The sequence below is a fragment of the Pongo abelii genome, chromosome 5, assembly GCF_028885655.2.
Source record: "Pongo abelii isolate AG06213 chromosome 5, NHGRI_mPonAbe1-v2.0_pri, whole genome shotgun sequence".
NCBI lineage: Eukaryota > Metazoa > Chordata > Mammalia > Primates > Hominidae > Pongo > Pongo abelii.
The window spans coordinates 52,175,257-52,194,727 of NC_071990.2; the positions used below are offsets into that span (position 1 = coordinate 52,175,257).

At 36.9% G+C, this 19,471-nt stretch overlaps 1 protein-coding gene across 2 annotated transcripts in view; it reads right to left on the bottom strand.

Moving 5' to 3' along the window:
* The window catches only part of PKHD1 (PKHD1 ciliary IPT domain containing fibrocystin/polyductin), a 485,172-nt gene that overhangs the window by 111,887 nt on the left and 353,814 nt on the right, over positions 1 to 19,471 (bottom strand). The window contains exon 61 of one of the 2 annotated variants that reach the window (XM_009241952.4): positions 677 to 1,854. The exons of the other annotated variant lie outside the window; for it this stretch is intronic. Coding sequence (XP_009240227.4) covers positions 1,820 to 1,854 — 35 coding nt within the window. The 3' untranslated portion in view covers positions 677 to 1,819. Of the gene's footprint in view, positions 1 to 676; positions 1,855 to 19,471 lie in introns of those variants that run through there. 2 annotated transcript variants of the gene reach the window in all.

Consider the following 19,471-nt stretch of genomic DNA (forward strand, 5'->3'; position numbering starts at 1 on the left):
AGAGTAATCAACATCACCACCATGGATCACTGAGATAGAACTGCTAATTCATCTCTCTCTTACCCACTCTTGCAAACCTTCCAGAGTTTTAAAAATGAGAAGTAAATTACATCAGTCTCCTCTGCAAAGAAAAAAGGAAAATCTCGTTTTCTTCAAATGTCCCACAGGGCTCCTCAGGAACCAACTCTCACCCACATATCCAGCCTCATCTCAGGCTGCTCTTTTGCACGGCACCCTTGTTCAGTCCCTACAGCCTGCTTTCCTCCAGTGCCCAGGCTCTTTCTTATTTGGGGTTTCCACACAAACTGCTCACTCGGCTGTGAGTGGAAGTGGAAAGCGTTTCCCTCCATACTTTTTCTGGCCAACCCTTACTCAATTTTGGTTTCAGTTTAAATGCACTTCCAAGAGCCACCTGCCTTGACAACTCACATTGCCCCCACCACCACTATTCTAAATTTTGATGCACTTATAGCACTCCTATTTTTCTTCATTATATAGCATTTATCATATTTAGGATATTATTCATATATATCTATTTACCTATTTATAATTATACATTTGTGTGTGTATGTATATGTGTGTGTGTATGTGTGTGTGTGTGTGCATATATACATACATATATATACAATTTATCTTTTTGTTGACTCTCCCTAATAAGAAATGAGGGCAGAGATTATGTCATTTTGTACATACAGCATTTATTACAATACTTGGCATACAGTAAATGCCCGATAAATATCTGTTGAAGAAATGAGTTAATAAATGAGTAAATGTACACACTGACTTTATGAAGGAAAAGATCTGGCAGCAAAGGTAGCAATTTTAGGATAGAAAGGAAATGATAACATGGGTAAGGGAAGTATTTGAGGGTCAGTAAGGCTCTGGGGGAACCAATTCCTCAAATCACATTGTATCTGTACCTATTTCCTCCATCAGTGCACAAGAATGGCACACTATTCCAATAATGGAACACTGGGCACATGGGAGTTATGTATATCCTACTGCTCAAGATCATGGCCAAGGTCTGATTTTGCAATTCAAAAAATTGCAACCTCCGGCATAAATGGGTTATCTTTACCACACCAATATTATTGGTAATAAACTTACATTTATGTTCTTTCTTCTTTACCAATATTATTAACAATAACCCACTACTATTGGTATATTAGTATTAGTATATTATTGATAATATACCGATATTATTATATTAATATACAAATAATATTATATTAATAATAATATACCAATAATAATAATATATCAATATAATTGGTAAAGAAGAGAGAAATAAAATAAGGCTTCTCTACCATATTATTTCACCTATCACTTTATTCCAGACAATTTATGTCTAGCTGCAATTTATCTCCAAAGCTCTAATTCCAAAGATTTCAACCACCAACTTAATATCTGAATGGCTCCTCTCCCATATAGTGGATACCCCAAACTCACTAAAGGTAAGGCTTAAGCAACCATCCTCTTTTTTCCTATTCTCCCATATCTGCTATTGGAACTTCCATTCCCAAAGATATTCTGACTACGGACAATGGTGTCCCTGTTGACACCCTCTCCACAGTCCCCAAAGTCAGGAGTAAGCAAACTCTATTTCCTCTCTTTTGTATTTCTTTGATCTGTACCATCCTCTCCATTCTGGCTGCCATCAATCTCCTCCCAGTTTTCAGTCAATTTCTTCTCAATTTGAACAATTGAAACAGTGTCTTAACAAGTCTTTCCATTTGGTCCATGCTCCAACCCATTCTTCACCCTGCTTCCTGCTGCCTCATTAATCTTTCTAAAGTTCAGCTTCCTACAGGCTCCTCCTCTATTCTGAAATCTTCAAAGCCTGCTCAGTGGTTACTGAAGTAAATAGAAGTACTTTAGTCAGACATTGAAGGCTCTCCAAAAATATGTCTCCACCCTTCTTTTCTTCTCGGCATGCTTTCCACACTGCATCCAAATGAAAATACCCCACACCTTGTAATATCTGAGCTCTTTATTCATGCCTGCCCTCAGTGTGAAGGGTCCTTTTCTCCTTCTGCCAAAATCCCACTAACTTGGAACTCTCAGAGTACAGTGTATGCATTTCTAGGTGCTTATCTTACATTGCTTTATATTACAGTTGGTTACTTGGATTTTCCCTCTTACTGAATTGTTATTTCTTTGAGGTTCAAGGTTGCGTCTCACTTATGTCTAAACTCCCCAGAAAGCTTATATACATGAAAGTCTGCACATTAAGGAAAAGCACATTAAGGAAAGTCTGCACATTAAGGAAAAGGGCCCTGAATTCAGATAGACTTGAATGCAAAGCCTGGCTTTATCACTTGATATAAAAAAGCAAAGTCCCTAAACTCTGTGAGCATTGGTTTCATCATATTTAGAATTAATTAACCAGAGGCTTATTTTCCAAGTCATTGTAAAGATCTGATCCATAAAGCATATAACACAATGCAGGCATGTAGGAGGCACCCAGTAAATGGGAGCTATTGGAATAGTAGTAACTATTACCACATTGTAAAATATAGTCAATATATATTGGTTAAATTAAACTAAAATTAACATAATAAATCTTTCCTGCCCTCCAGGAGGATATAATCTAATTGAGGAAAGCCACATGCTAATGTAATTAACCATTCCAAGTAAAATGTAACATGAATGAATGGAATCAGCTGTAAGTTCCAAGGTTATGTGAAGAGAAAGACTGACTTCCTCCCAAGGTGGAGAAGACATCCCCTGAAAAATACACAGGACCTCTGCAAAGTCTCCTGCAACAGGGAACCACCACAGAAATAGGCCTGCTCTGAACAATAAAGGGTCATTCTCATTTGTTTTCATTTTTGTTTTCAAATTAGGCATGTTTTAAATGAGTCATTAATCATGTACTTACTTCACTAATTACTCATTTCTTTTGTAGCTAATTTTTTATTGAAAGGCATCCTAAAACAGGGAGAAAAGATATTGTCTTGAAAAAGAGAATAAAAGTCTGCTCAGAACCACATCTCAGTTTTTTCTCTAAGACCAAGTGTCAGAATCTGATGTGATAGTCTATATGATCTTAAAGGAGTCCTTTTGCTCTTGGGACCTCTGTGATGTCAGCTCCAAAATGGAAAATACAGGAAACAGCTTGGAAAGACTGCGGTGATGAGCCCCATTTTCAACAGATTCCAAATGCACACATATGGTCAGTCTAAATAGCTTTCTCCTTGACACAAACAGAGAAAACCTTTGTTAGTGCTCAACCTCCTGCACTATTCATTCCCCAACATGTGTGATCCTGTTTGGAGTGGGGAATGTAGGGAATCTGGCCTTTCTAATTACCTGGGTACTGTCACATAGATCAATGTCAGAGTATATACCATAAAACTATTGACTATTGAAGAACAATTCATGGTAAGTAAAGTAATTTTAAGAAAGCTGGGAAAACGAATTGTTGAAAATTTCAAAGTGTGATAACATAACTAACTCCAAAACAGGAAGTGAAAACAAGATTAAAATAAAAATTGATGGTGAAACGTTATTTTGGACCAGTTATGTGTGGGTGACCAAGAGTGATTTAAGATATTTTCTTTCCTCTTTCTCCATCTCTCTCAAAAGGAGAAAGGAGAAAGAAAACATCTTAAATCACCAGGTCTGGGCTTTCCAGATATAATTCCAGAGAGAGAGAAAGAGAGAGAGAGAGTTTGGGGACATAGAATGGTACCCCAAAGTATGGTATGATGCTTTGGCATACTGAGCACTTTTGAATTAAAATAAACTGAAAAGCCTTAGAAACTGCCTCAGATCCAGGGACTTTCTAAGCTTCTCTTATTTCTACCACCTCCCCAACAAGTGTAGAAAGGTATTCTCTCTGGTATCTGAGTGAAGAAAACTTCTTCCAAAAGAAATGCAATTGTCTTAAGATCCCCTTTCTAAGAATCTTATCAACTAATCAGGAAAAATTAACCACCAGAGAAGAGACTAAAAATTGTCATATGCCCACAAAAACTTTTCACCTATTCTTCTGAGGGCAGCTGCAAAAGATTACCTGAGAGACGGTATCTACATAATAAGACAACCTATGTTCACAGTGTGCTTTCTCCCCTCACCTTCTCATAACTTGTCCAAAGACTATTGTTTGTCCTTAGGTCCCATTCAGTGTTCAAAGGGAATAATTTGCAAACAATTATCTAGTCTTTGAGACCATTTACTCCCCCTAGAAATCATTTACTACTCCTCTAAACTGCCTACAGCCCCTCATACCACTCTCTCCTATAAAGAAGGTATTTCAGCCATAATCATCTGGCCCTTCTTTGAATCTGATATTCTCTATGGCTCCCACACTTACACACATTAATAAATTTGCATGCCATTTGTCCTGTTGATCTATTTATTGTCAGCTCACCTCAGTAGACTGGAGCCTTCAGAGGAGGAAGAAAAAAATCTCTGCACTCTACTATTTATATCTATCTATCTATCCATCTATCTAATCTATCTATATCTTGAAATCTTGGTATCACTGTGTATGTTAGTCTGAATAATGACCCTAAGATGGCCATGTCCTAAACATCAGTATCTATGAATGTTATCTTATATGGAAAAGGGGACTTTGCAGACATAATTAAGTTAAGGATCTTGAGTGAGGAATGTATCATGGATTATCTAGTTGGTAAATGTAATCACAAGTGTCCTTATAAGAAGGAGGCCTGGGGATATTTGACTACAGTAAACGAGAAGGCAATACAACCACAGAGACAGAAATTAAAGTGATACAGTGACCATGCTAACAGCAAGGGGTGAACTAGATAGCAAAAAATTTTAATCATGCAGTGAAGGAAGTTAGGACAACCCCTAGCTGTGAGATTGTAGGAAGAAAAGGGTCAAAGAGAGGAACTACTACAAATGCACCTTTATGCCATGTGGCTCGGATCTTCTTGGATGGAGCCTTTAGTAATAAAAAAGTTAAAGTAGGTCCAGAAATAAGGAGAAGCTGTTCAAAATGAGTCAGGCTGCTGGAAAACAGAGGGGGTTTCCTGTGATCCCTGTGTGTCCCTGCAGTGGGAAGGACCCTCGCCCCAGGCTAGTGAAGGTGCCTAGCTGTGTGACATGATTGGCATCCCCAATGTGGGACCATGTAAAACCTACGTATCTGGAATAGGCATCTGGATCTTTTTTAAACAGGGCTAAACAATTGCTCCTTGTTTTGAAAACCTTTTCTGTTGCTGTTGGTATTTTCATGTCCAAGACAAACAGAGAGTCATGTGGATGCTCAGCAATTGAAACCTTGCCCCTGTTTTGGAAGAGATGTGTTTCAGCCTGTCCTTCAAAGGGATGTCTCACCATGCAATCTATTATGTTCATATTTTATTTGGAAAAATGGAGAGAAAGAGAAGAGGAAATGCAAAGAAGAAGGAAAGGAAACAGAAGTATGGGAGCAAGAAAGTCCAAGAAAGAAAGAGACCATCGGGTGCTTGTGCAAGACTCTCTTTCATATGGAATTAATGGTGGTTTAATGGGGTATGAAAGGATGTTTTACTGGAAACAATGAGGAACAATTGTCTAGCTCACGTTTCATTTCACAGGTCATTATTGCATTAAGAATTAAATCGACCAAGTCCGGTAAATAACAGTCTGTGTATTGCCGAGAGCTTCAAACCAACAATTTTAGCCATCACAAACTAATATCTCTGTCATTTTAACCCTTGCAGGGTTGTGCTAGGGGGCTAAACAATTACAGTCTTCACCCAGTTCTAGAAGGTGAGCATAATTCATTGCCCTTCTAGTCCCTTCTTTTGCAAAATCCAGGAGGCCATATTTTAGCATTGTTGTTTTGTTGATGAGCCAGCCTTAGCCAAATGCAGCTCTGGTGGCCTTGAAAAACAACCCCCATTTTAGTGAGTGCTGCAGGCATCTTTAAACACACTGCTTCCTCTGCAAAATTAATTGCTGCAAAATGCAGTGCTCCCTCATCTAAGCTTTTGCAAGCTCAAACTCAGCTATTTGGGTAGGTCATAGATGTGTCTGAGAGATCCAGGGAAAATGAGCTGCTTTTCTTTATTATAGAAGTTCACGTTCATGTCACCAAACATCATCAGGCACTGGACATACAGGAGTTTCTACTGCTTAAATTCTGGTTCCATTAACTCAGGGGCAATTGGTGGATGAGGCTAATCCTGGCCGTATTTTGAAGCAATTGTGTAGTAAATAAACACATCAAAGAGAGTTTATTGTAAACAATCATACTTAAAATACATATGGTAAAATAAAGTGGATATTAAAATAAAATTTTCTTGCTTCAACTTGTGACAAAATGAGACAAAAGCCAGGTTAAGATTTATAATATTATATAATCATGTCAAAGACAAACCAGGCTATACTGGCCCCGCAGGAACTGGCCTCAATTGCCTCTTTCCTGCCATCCTATCCAGCCTTTTACATCTCTTGATATACCCCACATGAACTGACCTCTGCTCCCTCTAAGTTCCCATTACCGCTTCATCCCCCTCCAGCTTCCTGGGCCAGCCCCATATGAACTGTCAACATTTCCTCATAATTTTTCAATCAAAAACTGATGTTTATCCTAAAGAGTGGATATGGAATTCTCCACACTTCCACAGTACCTCTAAAACATGGTAAGTAAGGTCTAATTTCTTTCTTGAAAGAGAAAAAATCTTGCAGAGATGGCATCAGTATTCCAATGTCTTACTTTTATTATTTCAGCTAACACTAAGGTCTTACAGATAACTACGGTGTGCTGAATAACAGCCTCCCTAGGATGCTTATGCCCTAATCCTGATTATGTGAATATGGCAAAGGACTTTGAAGATATTATTAAGTGTATAGATCTTAAAGTAGGAAGACTATCCTGGACTATAAAACTTAGAAGCAGAGAACTTTCTCCTCTGGCTAGAATTAGAGAGTTTTAGTAAAGGAGAAGGTGGGAGAGATTCAAAGCATGAGAGGCACACAATTAGCTATTGCTGATTTTGAAGATGAAGACAGCCACAAGTCAGGGAATGCAGGCAGCCCTAGAAGTTGAGCATGAAGCCTGGCCTACAGTGAACAAGGACACAGCAACCATAACTGAGCAGCTTAGCAGCTGAGCCTCAAACTGCATTTTAAACTTTTTTTTTCTTATTTTCCTTTTCCTCTTTTCCCTTCCAGTCTCAAGATACAACTCTGAGACAAACTGCATATGTTACTGATGGCAGGTATCCGAGTTACCAGCAGTAAATCTGTGTGGGTCCGCAGCAATCTCAATTTCTGCCTCCTCAGATGAAAGAATTTGACAGAGGGGTATAAGGCAGAAAAAGAGACCGAGACAAGTTTCAGAGCAGGTGAGGAAGTATATTTTAAAAGCCTTTGGAACAGGAGAGAAAGCAAAGTACACTTGACAGAGATCCAAGTGGGTGACTTGAAGAACAAGTGCGGTGTTTAACTGTTAACTGTGATATTAGGACTTTATAGGGTGGCCCCCTTCTGGAGTCTTTAAACCCCTTCTCATGATTCTTCCCTTAGGGTGGTCTGCCCACATATGCAGTGCCCTCCTTACCCTTGGGAGGTGAGCATGCACAGTGTGTTTGGGAAATTGTATGCATGCCCATCTGAGGCTTTCTTCCCTTTGCTGCTGGTGTGCCCCTGGAAAGTCAAACTGCCATTTTTGTCTCTTAATGCATATGCCCAGGAAGTTGCTTCTCCTTGGCATCTCCATTCAATTAGCACTTTAGTGCAACAGGTGTGGCCCATCAGGAAATGGCCTCTTCCTGGCACCATCTGCCAATTTGTCACTTTTAGAGAGGCAATGTGATAACTGCCAAACCATCACTCAACATTCCTAGTGGGTAGAGGAGAGCCCTCTCCTGCCCTACTCTATGCCTGTCTAACAACCTATAACACATCTATGTAACCTCTCATATTAAAATACAGCCTCAGTATGTGCTGTGAATCTCAATTCCTTTTCCTTTCCCATACGATACTCCCATGCCTTATGCACATTTATTTACCTAAATGCTTGTTAAGCACATAACATGCTTTCTTATCTGGTCATATATTTCCTTATATACTTTAGGAGTCAGATCCTGATAGTGACAAGGCACCTCCGGAATTCTCTCTCCAACAAAAGATTGCTTAAAGATGGAACCCACTCCCAGATGATGAGTGACTACAAAATTGACTGAAAGTAATTTATAACCTGGCAGGGTCTACAATGGCAGCATCCCCTTTGCCAAATGGGACAACTGTTCAAGAGGGGCCACTGGAGCAAGTCACGCTACCTCGCACCACTCAGCCCCCACACTTCTTCTGCATTCCAAATCCTTACTTTAAAAACTTCTGTGGAATTGAAGAGGGGAACTGAAGAGTGGAATTGCTTTCTACTCTTCCCCCGCTAGCATGGATAATAAACAAATTTTGCTTCTTTTATCACAACTTATTATTTTGACTTCTTTTCATAAGCAGTGAGCAGCCGGAATCTTGCCAGTTACACGACCACAGGCCTACATGGAACTACATGGAACTACATGGAACTGAATCTGGCCAAGAACCTGAGTGAGACTGAAGGTGAAATCATCTCCAGAAACTCCAGAAAGAAACACAATCCTGCCATTACTTGAATTTTGGCCATCAGAGATCTGAAGCAGAGAAACCAGCCAAGTTCACCAGACTTCTGACTACAAAACTGTGAGATAATACTTAGGTGTTGTTTGAAGCCACTACGTTGTTAATAATTTGTTATAGCAGCAACAGAAAACTTGTACAAAAACCAGGATGTCATGCTCAAATGTTCATCATCATTCCAACCAGGATCATGATAAGTGGTGGCAGTGGTGGCCATGGAATGGAATAGTCAAATTATTTAGTGCTTATCCTATGACAGGCCTGGGGCCAAGTTTTTTATATGCATTTTGTCTACAAAGTTACAAAGCTCTAAGATTTCCTTTGTCTGTAAGGTGTTCAAACAGAAAGACAGTATACAGCCTACAGATATGGATAGGCTGGTTTCCACATGGGCAGTGCCCAAGAAAAGTTGCATATTACCAATATAACCCAAAAGGGAAGAGATTATTATTCATAGCCATATTTAAAAATGGCTTCAACTCCCTTCCTTCATGGCAATGACTTTCAAGAACTTACATTCAGTTTTTATTAATATTTCTCCTGTGAGGAAGCTAATCAAATTGAAATTGAGTCATACTGGAAGTCCTTAATCCTGTAGTAGAAAGATTGGCTTCTAGGTCTAGAAAAATTTCTTTTCTTTGGTGTTCTTTTCCTTGACACGCTTTACATAATAACCAACTCATTTTTCAAGATTCTAGTTTTCCATATAAATGAGTTATACTATCATTATTCTTACTATAAAAACTAAGTTATATATACATGTTTTTTTAATGGCAACCTTTTAGTTTTTCCCTCTGAGTAGTAGTGCTGAAGATCAAGATAGCAGAGGGGTAAGAGGCATGATATCTTTTCTTTTTCATTTTCTGTTTTATTGTTTTATTTATTCATTCAAGAAAAATCTCTAGGATAATGTCTTAAAAGTGAAGTTGCTAAGTCAGAAGTACAGGGCTTTAGGTGGTAGCCAGATGACAAAAAGCTAAGAAAAGTGATATTTGAGAGCGAAGTTTGAGAACTCTTTCTCCACATTTTCCCCAACACTGCAAATTATCACACTTTTTAATTATTGCAAATATGACTGGGAAAATAATTAATAATAATTATAGTAGCAGTAGTCATTATTGCCTCAGTAGTGGTGGACATCTTTATTAGGTTTATCTTTTTAATCCTTATAATAATCATTTGAGTACATAATATTAATATCTCCAGGTCCTAAATTTAAAAACTGAGAAATAAAGGAGATGAGCAACTTGCTTACAGTTGCACATCTGGTTAGTGGACACAATCCAAGCAGTTGGACTCAGTGCAAGAACTCTTAACCTGTGCTTTGACTGTGAGAAAACTTTGGCTTTTTGTATGTTTATTGATATTTGTTTCATTTCTCTGTAAAATGTTTCTTGGAATTCTTTGCATATTTTTTCAGTTGGTTTGTTCCTTTTTGTTCTTAAATATCAGTAAGTTGTTTTTACATTGATGAAATTAGCCCTTTGCTAGATGAGTTCCAAATTTATTTCTAGTTTTTTAGTTTTGCTTCTAATATTCTTTAAGAAGTTTTAATTCTTTTATATTCAAATTTTTAAATCTACCCATGTATTTTCTAGATTTTGATTCATGCAAAGAAGTATCCGTGTAACTCTAAATAACCTCATCAATATTTTCTAGTAATTCTATGGGGTTTTCCATCTTTAATCCATTTAAAATTTATTTTTGTAAAGAAAAAGATAAAAATTTCTGAATTGTTTTTTCTCCCTGTGTAATGAGTCAAATGGCTCAACATTTCTATTTGAATAATTTCTATTTTCCCATAATTTAAAATACTATTTTTGTTATAAACTAAATTGTCAAATGCATCTGAATCTATTTCTGACTTTAAGAAGTTTATTCCATCAACATATTTATTTCTAGAATATTTTTAATGAATGCTTCCAATTGTCAGAAACTAAGATTAGCTTTTACATCTCATGAAAATGTAAATACACAAAGAAAAAACTGTAAACCAGACAAATGAATTTTTCAGACCCATAATATTGAGATGAGAATTTGCTTAGTACTTATTTATGAGGTGGTTTGGTATCTATTGGCAAGGCACAAGCATTTTATTTATTGGAGGGACTGCTCAAGTATTCCCTTCCATTAAAATGTGCATATATGCATACACATGAAAATATAAAAATAATGAAACTGAAAATAGACAAACATTCATCCATTCGTCTTAGGCATAAAATAAGCTTAAGTTTGAGCTTATACCTTCTAAATTTTTGAGAGGTTGAAGGGAGGGAAGAGGGTCTCACTCTGTCACCCAGGCTGGAGGGCAGTGGCACAATCATGGCTCACTTCAGCCTTGACCTCTCAGGCTCAGGTGATCCTCTTACCTCAGCCTCCCAAGTAGCTGGTACTATAGGTGTGCACCACCACACCTGGCTAATACTTTTTGTTAAATTTTTCAATACTATTGTACTGAAAGGATTAAAGCAGCAATGCAGGGTTACTCCATTATTAAAATTTGAAGACTAGGAACACAGCTTACTAGTCAATGAAGTCCTTGAAATAATATGGGAAAAAAGAGAAAAAAGAAATAAACTAAAATAAAAAGAAATAGAAAATACAGAGCCAGTTTATTATTATGGCAGAAAATCAAGTAATTTCATTTAGAGATAGGTATTCAAAAATAGCTCCTCTTGTGGAACACTGATATTACTGCTTTTCAAACATACAATAAAACAGAGAAATGTGAATAGATTTCTCATAAAGGATTGTTAACTTGAGTAGTAAAATTCTCAGTCTCAGAAAATCTTGATGCTTTGGTTGGAGGCTTGAGTATTTAAATAATACCTCCTGCAAATGGCAGGTAATCCACGTCTAGACAAGCTTTGTTTTTTAATTGACTGAATTATATGCCCAGAATCAATTAGGTGCTCTCTAGATTGGTTTCTAATTCTGTGATTCATTTCTAATCCTAGGAACCCAGGCTACATCTGATGACCATTGACTTATAAAAATGTAATTTACCAGGGATAAATAGAGTCTAGTACATGTCTTAAAAAATCAATTCTCTTTAATGTGTATCCCTCAGAACAAAGGAAGAAAAATATCCATATGATGAATGCAGCTACATGTAGCTATTTAGTCTTTGAAATGTGACTAGTGCAACCAAGGAGCTAAGCTTTAAATTATGTATAATTTTAATTAATTATAATTTAAAATGTAAAACTGATAACAATTATTGGAAAATGTTTAGGTATATTTTAAACAATGTTTATATGTGATTCTACTTTTTCAATTGCAAAGTTTATAAAATATAGGCAAAGATCAAATACTTTTGATAAAAACACTTTTTTTTAATGTTTTTACTCTTTTATTATTATTATTATTATACTTTAAGTTTTAGGGTACATGTGCACAATGTGCAGGTTAGTTACGTATGTATACATGTGCCATGCTGGTGTGCTGCACCCATTAACTCGCCATTTAGCATTAGGTATATCTCCTAATGTTATCCCTCCCCCCTCCTCCCACCCCACAACACTTTATAAATTGACATGTAACAGTAAAAAGCACAACAGATTTTAAACACATAGTATAAGAAACAGAATGCAAAATATCTCAACTTTTACATTAATTACATATTAAAATGATGATTTTTAAATATATTGAGCAAAATTAAATGTATTACTGAATTTAACTTCATCTGTTTCTTTTTACTGCTTTTAGCCTGGATGCTAAGATATTAAGTCACACTTGTGCATTATATTTCTATTGAACAATACTGTTCTGGATGGGTAATGCTCAGTTCTTATTTCTAGATTTAGAAAAAATCATTGAAAACTAAAGATCACCAAAAATATGCCAGTCCTTCATAAAAATATCAAAAATTTGTGGATCAAAAAACTCTATCAACAGAGTGAAAAGGAAACCTGAAGTATGGGGGGAAATATTTGCAAATCATATGTCTAGTAAGGGATTAATATCCACAACATATAGAGAACTCCTAAGATTCAACAACAACAAAAAAACCCAAACAGCCCAATTCAAAAATTATTATGGGACTTGAATAGACCTTTCTCCAAAAAAAGATATTCAAATTAACAATGACTCCATGAAAAGATGTTCAACACTACTAATCATTTGGGAAATGCAAATCAAAATTACAATGACATATCACCTCACACCCATTAAAATAGTTACTATCAAAGTAGAAAATTTCAAGTGTCAACAAGGATGTGGAGAAACCATTGTGTACTGTTGGTGGGAATGTAAAATGGTACAGTTATTGTGGGAAACAATATTATGGTTCCACAAAAGGTTAAAAATAGAACTACCATATGACCTTGCTATTTCACTTCTGGATCTACACCCAATAGAATTGAAAGTAGAGTCTCTAAGAGATATTTGTATACCATATTCATAGTAGCATTATTTACAATAGCTAAGACATGAAAGCATTCCAGGTGTCCATGGGTGGATGAATGGATAAGCAAAATGTGGTAAGTTCATGCAATGGAATGAAATTCCATAATATGCTACAACATGGATGAACCCTGAGAACATTACGCTAAAAGAAATAAGTCAGTCCCAAAAGGTATTGTATGATTCTGCTTATATGAGGTACTTAAGGGTAGTCAAAATCATAGTGGAATGTTGGTTTTCAGGAACATGGGGTAGGGAAGAATGGGAAGTTACTGTTTAATGACATTAGAGTTTCAGTTTTAAGAGTTGAAAAGACTTATGGAGAAGTATGGTAGTGATGGTTGCACAATACTATGAATGTATTTAATACCACTGAACTGTACACTTAAAAATGGTTAAGATGGGCCGGACACAGTGACTCACACCTGTAATCTCAGCATTTTGGGAGAACGAGGTAGGCGGATCACAAGGTCAGGAGACCTAGATCATCCTGGCTAACACAATGAAACCCTGTCTCTACTAAAAATACAAAAAATTAGCCGGGCATGGTGGTGGGCACCTGTAGTCCCAGCTACTGAGGCTGAGGCAGGAGAATGGTGTGAACCCAGGAGGCAGAGCTTGCAGTGAGCTGAGATCACACCACTGCACTCCAGCCTGGGTGACAGAGGGAGACTCCCTCTCAAAAAAAAAAAAAAAAATGGTTAAATGGTAAATTTTATATTATATGTATTTTACCACAATAAAAACATAAGCCAGTCTAAAAAGTGAAGAACTAAAAAAATGTCATATGTTGGCTGATAGAAGGAATTTAGAATTCCTATGCTTGAAAAAGTCTTATTTGGCTTATTATAAAATCATCGTCTTACTGTCTTTTAATATGTAAAAGGCTGTAATACAGAAAGACTTATATGAAACATGGAAATACTTATACTCTGTCATGCCAAAAGGCAAACTAGGTCACTGGGTAGAAGTCATAGAAGGAAGAGCCTAACAATAACAGTTATTCAAAATACAATATAGGCAGCCTTAAAAGGGTGTGAACTCCCACTTCCTGGGAAAATGAAAGGTAAAGGGCACGTATGCATGTGAAGTGAAGCTGACTGATCTTCAAGGGACCATCCAAATCAAAGGCACTACAATCTTGTCATTTCTTTCCAGCTAGCATGTATTCCTGTAGACTAGTAGATTAACATGAGGCAATATTTCCCAAAATGTGTTCTGAAGTACACTAATTCCAAGGGACCCTAATGTGTAGTATGAACAGGTATTCTCTAGTCAAAAATCTTGGGAAATACCGGGTAACACAAAATTAAACAGTGTTTTTAAAAATTTAATTGCAGAACTTATCAGAATCTTTAGTATTTTAATACACATGGTGGTCTCCAAAATAGGAATAGTCAGCGTTTTCAAAATTTATTTGGCCATGTACTACATTTTTTACAATCTCCTGAAATTAGAAAATGGGGGAATATTCTTTGAAAATGCTAAAACAAATTATGCATTAATTAAATCTATTAAATTTACTTTGTGGAAGAGTTGACTGGCAAACTAAACTTAAATTCTTGACTTTCTTATTCACATTGTTCCCTCATTCAGCAAACATTAACAAAGCATATACTATGTTCCACAAATTGTACTAGAAATTCAAAGACGTTTACCTTGAAGTCACTCACAGTCTGGTAAGAAAGCAGACTTGTAAAACGATGACGGTAGCCCGCGAGAGGGGCTGTAATGGAGCTGAACAACAGGTGGAGAGTCACAAAGGTCCTCCATATTCCTGAGTTCTGCATCAGTGGATCTGACCAACTGCAGATCAAAAATATGTGGAGGAAAAAAAAAAAAAACTCTACAAAGTTCCAAACAGAAGTTTCACTTGATTTTGATTTTGCCACATGACGAGTACTATGTTGAATCCACACAAACGAAGTGATGCGTTAGCCATCTTATTAGGTATTATAAGTAATCTACACATGATTTAAAGTGTATGGGAGAATGAATGTAGATTAGATGCAAATACTACACCTTTTTAATATAAGACCTGAGCATCTGTGGATTTTGGTATCTGTAGGGGTCCTGGAACCAATGCCACATGGATATTTAGGAATAGCCGTATATATATTATGTATGAAGAAGAGGAACTAAATGAGTTTTTTTGTGGTTGTTATAACATCGCCCTTCAAAAATGTTAAAGTAGTCGACAGTTACTTGTTAAACTCTAAAAATCTATTTGCTACCAAGTAAAGTAAAAATATGTGAATGATCCAGTTAAATATATCTCTGTATAGAGTCCTACCAGATGATTCAGACCACACAATGATAATTATCCAGAAGTGGTTATGAACTCTGGCTTTGGAGTCAGACAAATATAGATTTAAATCTTGGTTCTGCACATTCTAACTGTGGGACTGTGAAAAATTAGTTAACTTCTCCAAACCTCTATTTTCCCAAATGCTGAAGGGGGATAACGATCCCTTCATGTTAAGGTTGTTGTAAGGATAAATGAGAGTATTTATAAACTACTTAGCATAATGCCTGGCACATGGAATGCACTAGATAATGGCAATTATTATTATTGCTAGTTTGTTTGGATAATTGCTAGAGTAATTGTACAATCTCAGTTTTCTTTGTTCTGTGTGGACAGAGCTTTGTATGCGATGAAAGCTGATAGATCTAAAACAGTTAACACTGAAGAATATAAAGAAAGAAGGAAGAAAACTTGGATAGAGGGTACTGGGTAGTATAGCATAGTCTTAAAAACACAGTTCGGGGCTGGGCGCAGTGACTCATGTGCATAATTGCAGCACTTTGGGAGGCCAAGGTAGGAGGATCGCTTGAGCCCAGGAGTTCAAGACCAGCCTGGACAATATAGTGAGACCTCATCTCCACTAAAAATTTTTTTTTAAAAAACTAGCCAGGTGTGGTGACATGTGCCTGTAGTCACATCTACTCAGAAGGCTGAGGTGGGAGGATCACTTGAGCCCGGGAGTTGGAGGTTGTAGTGAGCTATGATTGTACCACTGCACTCTGGCCTGGGTGACAGAGTGAGACCTTGTTTCTAAAAATAAAAAATAAAAATAAAAACACAGTTCAATCTGAACCTTGTTAATTAGCTTTATGACTTGGACAATTTACCTAATGTCTACATCAGTTCCCACACCTATAAAATGGAGGCAACAGGACTATCTCTTAGAGTAGATCCCGTTGATAGCATTAAATAAGGTAACTCATTGAAAGGTCACAGCACAGAGCCAGAAATATGGTGGACACTCAGCAAGTGTTAGATGCTGTTATTAATGGAAGATTTGAGGAGCAAGACAATCACAATAATAACATGTCTAGATTGAGGAAAGCAAAAGGAAATTGTCCCCATAGATCACATGCCTGTTCATCTCATCCTTTATAGATCACACATGAAAATCATTCCAACTCACAGCATGGACTACTTCAAAATGTAATCAAATATTGTTATGCCATTCACTGCCTGGAGACCAGGCAAGTCATGAGGGAATGAGAAAATAAGGTGAAGGAAAAGTACTCTTTGGGTCTGAACGATGTACCACTAGAAGCCGTATCCCCCTCTGCTTGGGATTAAAATCCCTTGCAGCCACGTACCCTAAAGAGTCTAATATTTTCTGAGACTCTGCTGTGCCTTTATATTTTAATACCCTGACATCTGGAATCCTAAAAGTCTCATGTTTAACCATAAATATCTGCTGAGATTAAAGAGCTATATACCAAGCTTCAATCTTTGGGGACTATAATTGCTTGGGAAAAGAGAATGGTATTTTCCCCTCTAGCTAGAAGAAAAAGACCTCTGCAAGCACAGATATTGGCAGACAAATTTTCTAACAACCGTTTCCTCTCTCCATTCTGTCCTCTCATTTTCTCCCTCCCTCTCCAATCTCCCATTTTATAATATCATCTTGCTGTCATTCTCAGGACAAATGGGAAAAAAGAGAAGCCTAGAAAGCTTAAAGAAAAGGCACATTTCAAGGTCTAGCAACAAAAAGTTGAGAAACTGCAAGCCACTCTCTGTTAAGCAGCTGAGCAGACGTCGCCACAATACCTGAGCTTTCCCCATTATTCAGTTAGAAACCACTTCATCACTCAATGGGCTGACAGTCAAATGCCAGCTTTATTTTCTTTTTTTTATCAACCTAATCTTTTATTTTTGATTTGAGCCCAGTCACTTTTAAGGTCTCCACAGTGGTTTATAACTTTCTTTCTTGAGAAGTGTCCAAGAAGTAACGCAATTGAAAAATGTTCCCTACTGTCTCATGGTAAAGAATGGGAAACTCACCTGCCCTGAAGGTGTATGTGGTCAGAAATCTTGGTCAGACCACAGTACTTTGCTGGAAATAATGTCAAGGAAAGTGTGGGAAAAGCTTATCGTGAGTTTATATTTTTAATATAACTATTCAATGTGGCATTTAAAACATAAACTTAGTATCAAACCCATTTTTACCCACTGATATATTATGAAAGTGACATTTTGAGGTCAGTTACCTCACTTCTAGGAAAAATGATCTATTTAAAAAGAGGTTTAATGTGTTGTTTTTATTCAAATACTTAGTTAAGATTGTAAATATTCCTGAATCTTTTTAGCTAATGTTCTTTTCCCTTGTGGAAATATATTCAGTGTGTTCATAAGCAAGAATGTTTATATCTGTTGGTATTTGGCACAGAGAGCTAATTCTTGATTCTTCATGAAAATTTGAAACTATCCACTTATTAAATTAAAAATATTGTCTTCTCAATATCTTGTTTATTTACTTCAAAAGGAACATATAACTCTATAGTGATGATTCTCAAGCCTAACACAGCGGAATCACTTATTGTTTGTGTATGTGTGTGTGTGTGTTTAACTCCAAAGTCTGGACTTTACACACATCTATTGATTCAAAATCTCCCTACATGCCAATGAATGTTTAATGTCCTAGATGATCCTAATGATAAGCCAGTTTTAGTAGCTAGTGTCCTGACCACATTATGAAAAAATATTGGCAGGAGAATGAGGGGGGTTGTTTTATTTTAAAATTTTCAGCCTACTGAAGAGTAATAATTTAAAAAAATACAAATTATCAGACAAATTAGATATACAAACTATAAGCCCCACGTTTACTTATTAGACTCAACAGACATAAAATTACTCTGCCAAATTGCTGTGTTTCTAAGTGGTAAATTTCTGTGAATACCTCACTGTAGACAGGTAGCCAATAGTTTGTGGGCCAGCACGCGCGGAGCAGCTACCTCCAAGCCCCACCTGCTCCCCTTCCACCTGCACAGCTTCCTGGCTGCACTGCCCGCCTCCAGACAGCTAGCGCACTCCAACACAGCTAGCACAATCTTTTCAGGGAGTGAGGAAAATCCTACTGCCACCTTTCTTAAAATCTCCCAAAATATATAGAAATAGAAAATAAAACTGTGGTTAACAGAGACAGGGGTTTGGGTGTGAGAGGAAATGACGGGATGTTGGTCAAAGGACACAGAGTTGCAGATATGTAAGGATATGTAAGGCGAATAAGTCCAGAGGTGTAATTCACAACGTAAGGACTCTAGGTTAATAATATTGTGTTTAGTCAAGATTTTTGCTAATATTATGAATTATAGGTGCTCTTGCCACAAAAAGTAGAGGTTGTTAACCATGTGAGATGATGGATATGTTCATTTGCTTCAGTATAGTAGTCATTTTACTATGTGTAAGAGTATCAAAACATCATACTGTACATCTGAAATGTACACTAAATAAATAAATAAATTGAAATAAAATCCAAACCTTTTACTCTGGCCAAGAAAGAGGCTGGCTCCTGTCTATCTGCAACTGCTTCTTCTCTCAAAAACTGCACATAGTGGTCTCCTTTCCACCCACCTCTCACACACGCTGAGGCCCTTTCAGGTCTCAGAGTCCCTGCCCTGGCTGCTCCCTCTGCCTGGAAGTCTCCTCCCTCTGCTCAGGGCAGGCACTCCTCGCTCCTCATTCAGGTCTCATTTGAAATGCAACTATTTCAAATAGCAATTCGCCTGCACACAAGACACACACACACACAGACAACTCAAACTACCTTTCTAGCCCAAAACAGTATTGTATTTTTTCCATCCTTCTCATCTCTCCTGGAATGTGTGTGCGTGTGTGTGTATGTGTGTGTGTATGTATTTTATATATATATTTTTTTATTTATATATATATGTATTTTATATATATTTTATATGTATTTCATGTATATATTTTATATATTTTTTTATATATATATAAAATACATACACACACATATATAAAATATACTCATGTTATATACATACACATACACATATATATGTGTGCACGTGTATGTATATGTATTATATATATAATATATATAATTGTTTTAGAGACAGGTCTCACTCTGTCAACCAGGCTGGAGTGCAGTGTTGTCATCTTGGCTCACTGTAACCCCCGCCTCCCGGGTTCAAGCGATTTTCATCCCTCAGCCTCCTGAGTAGC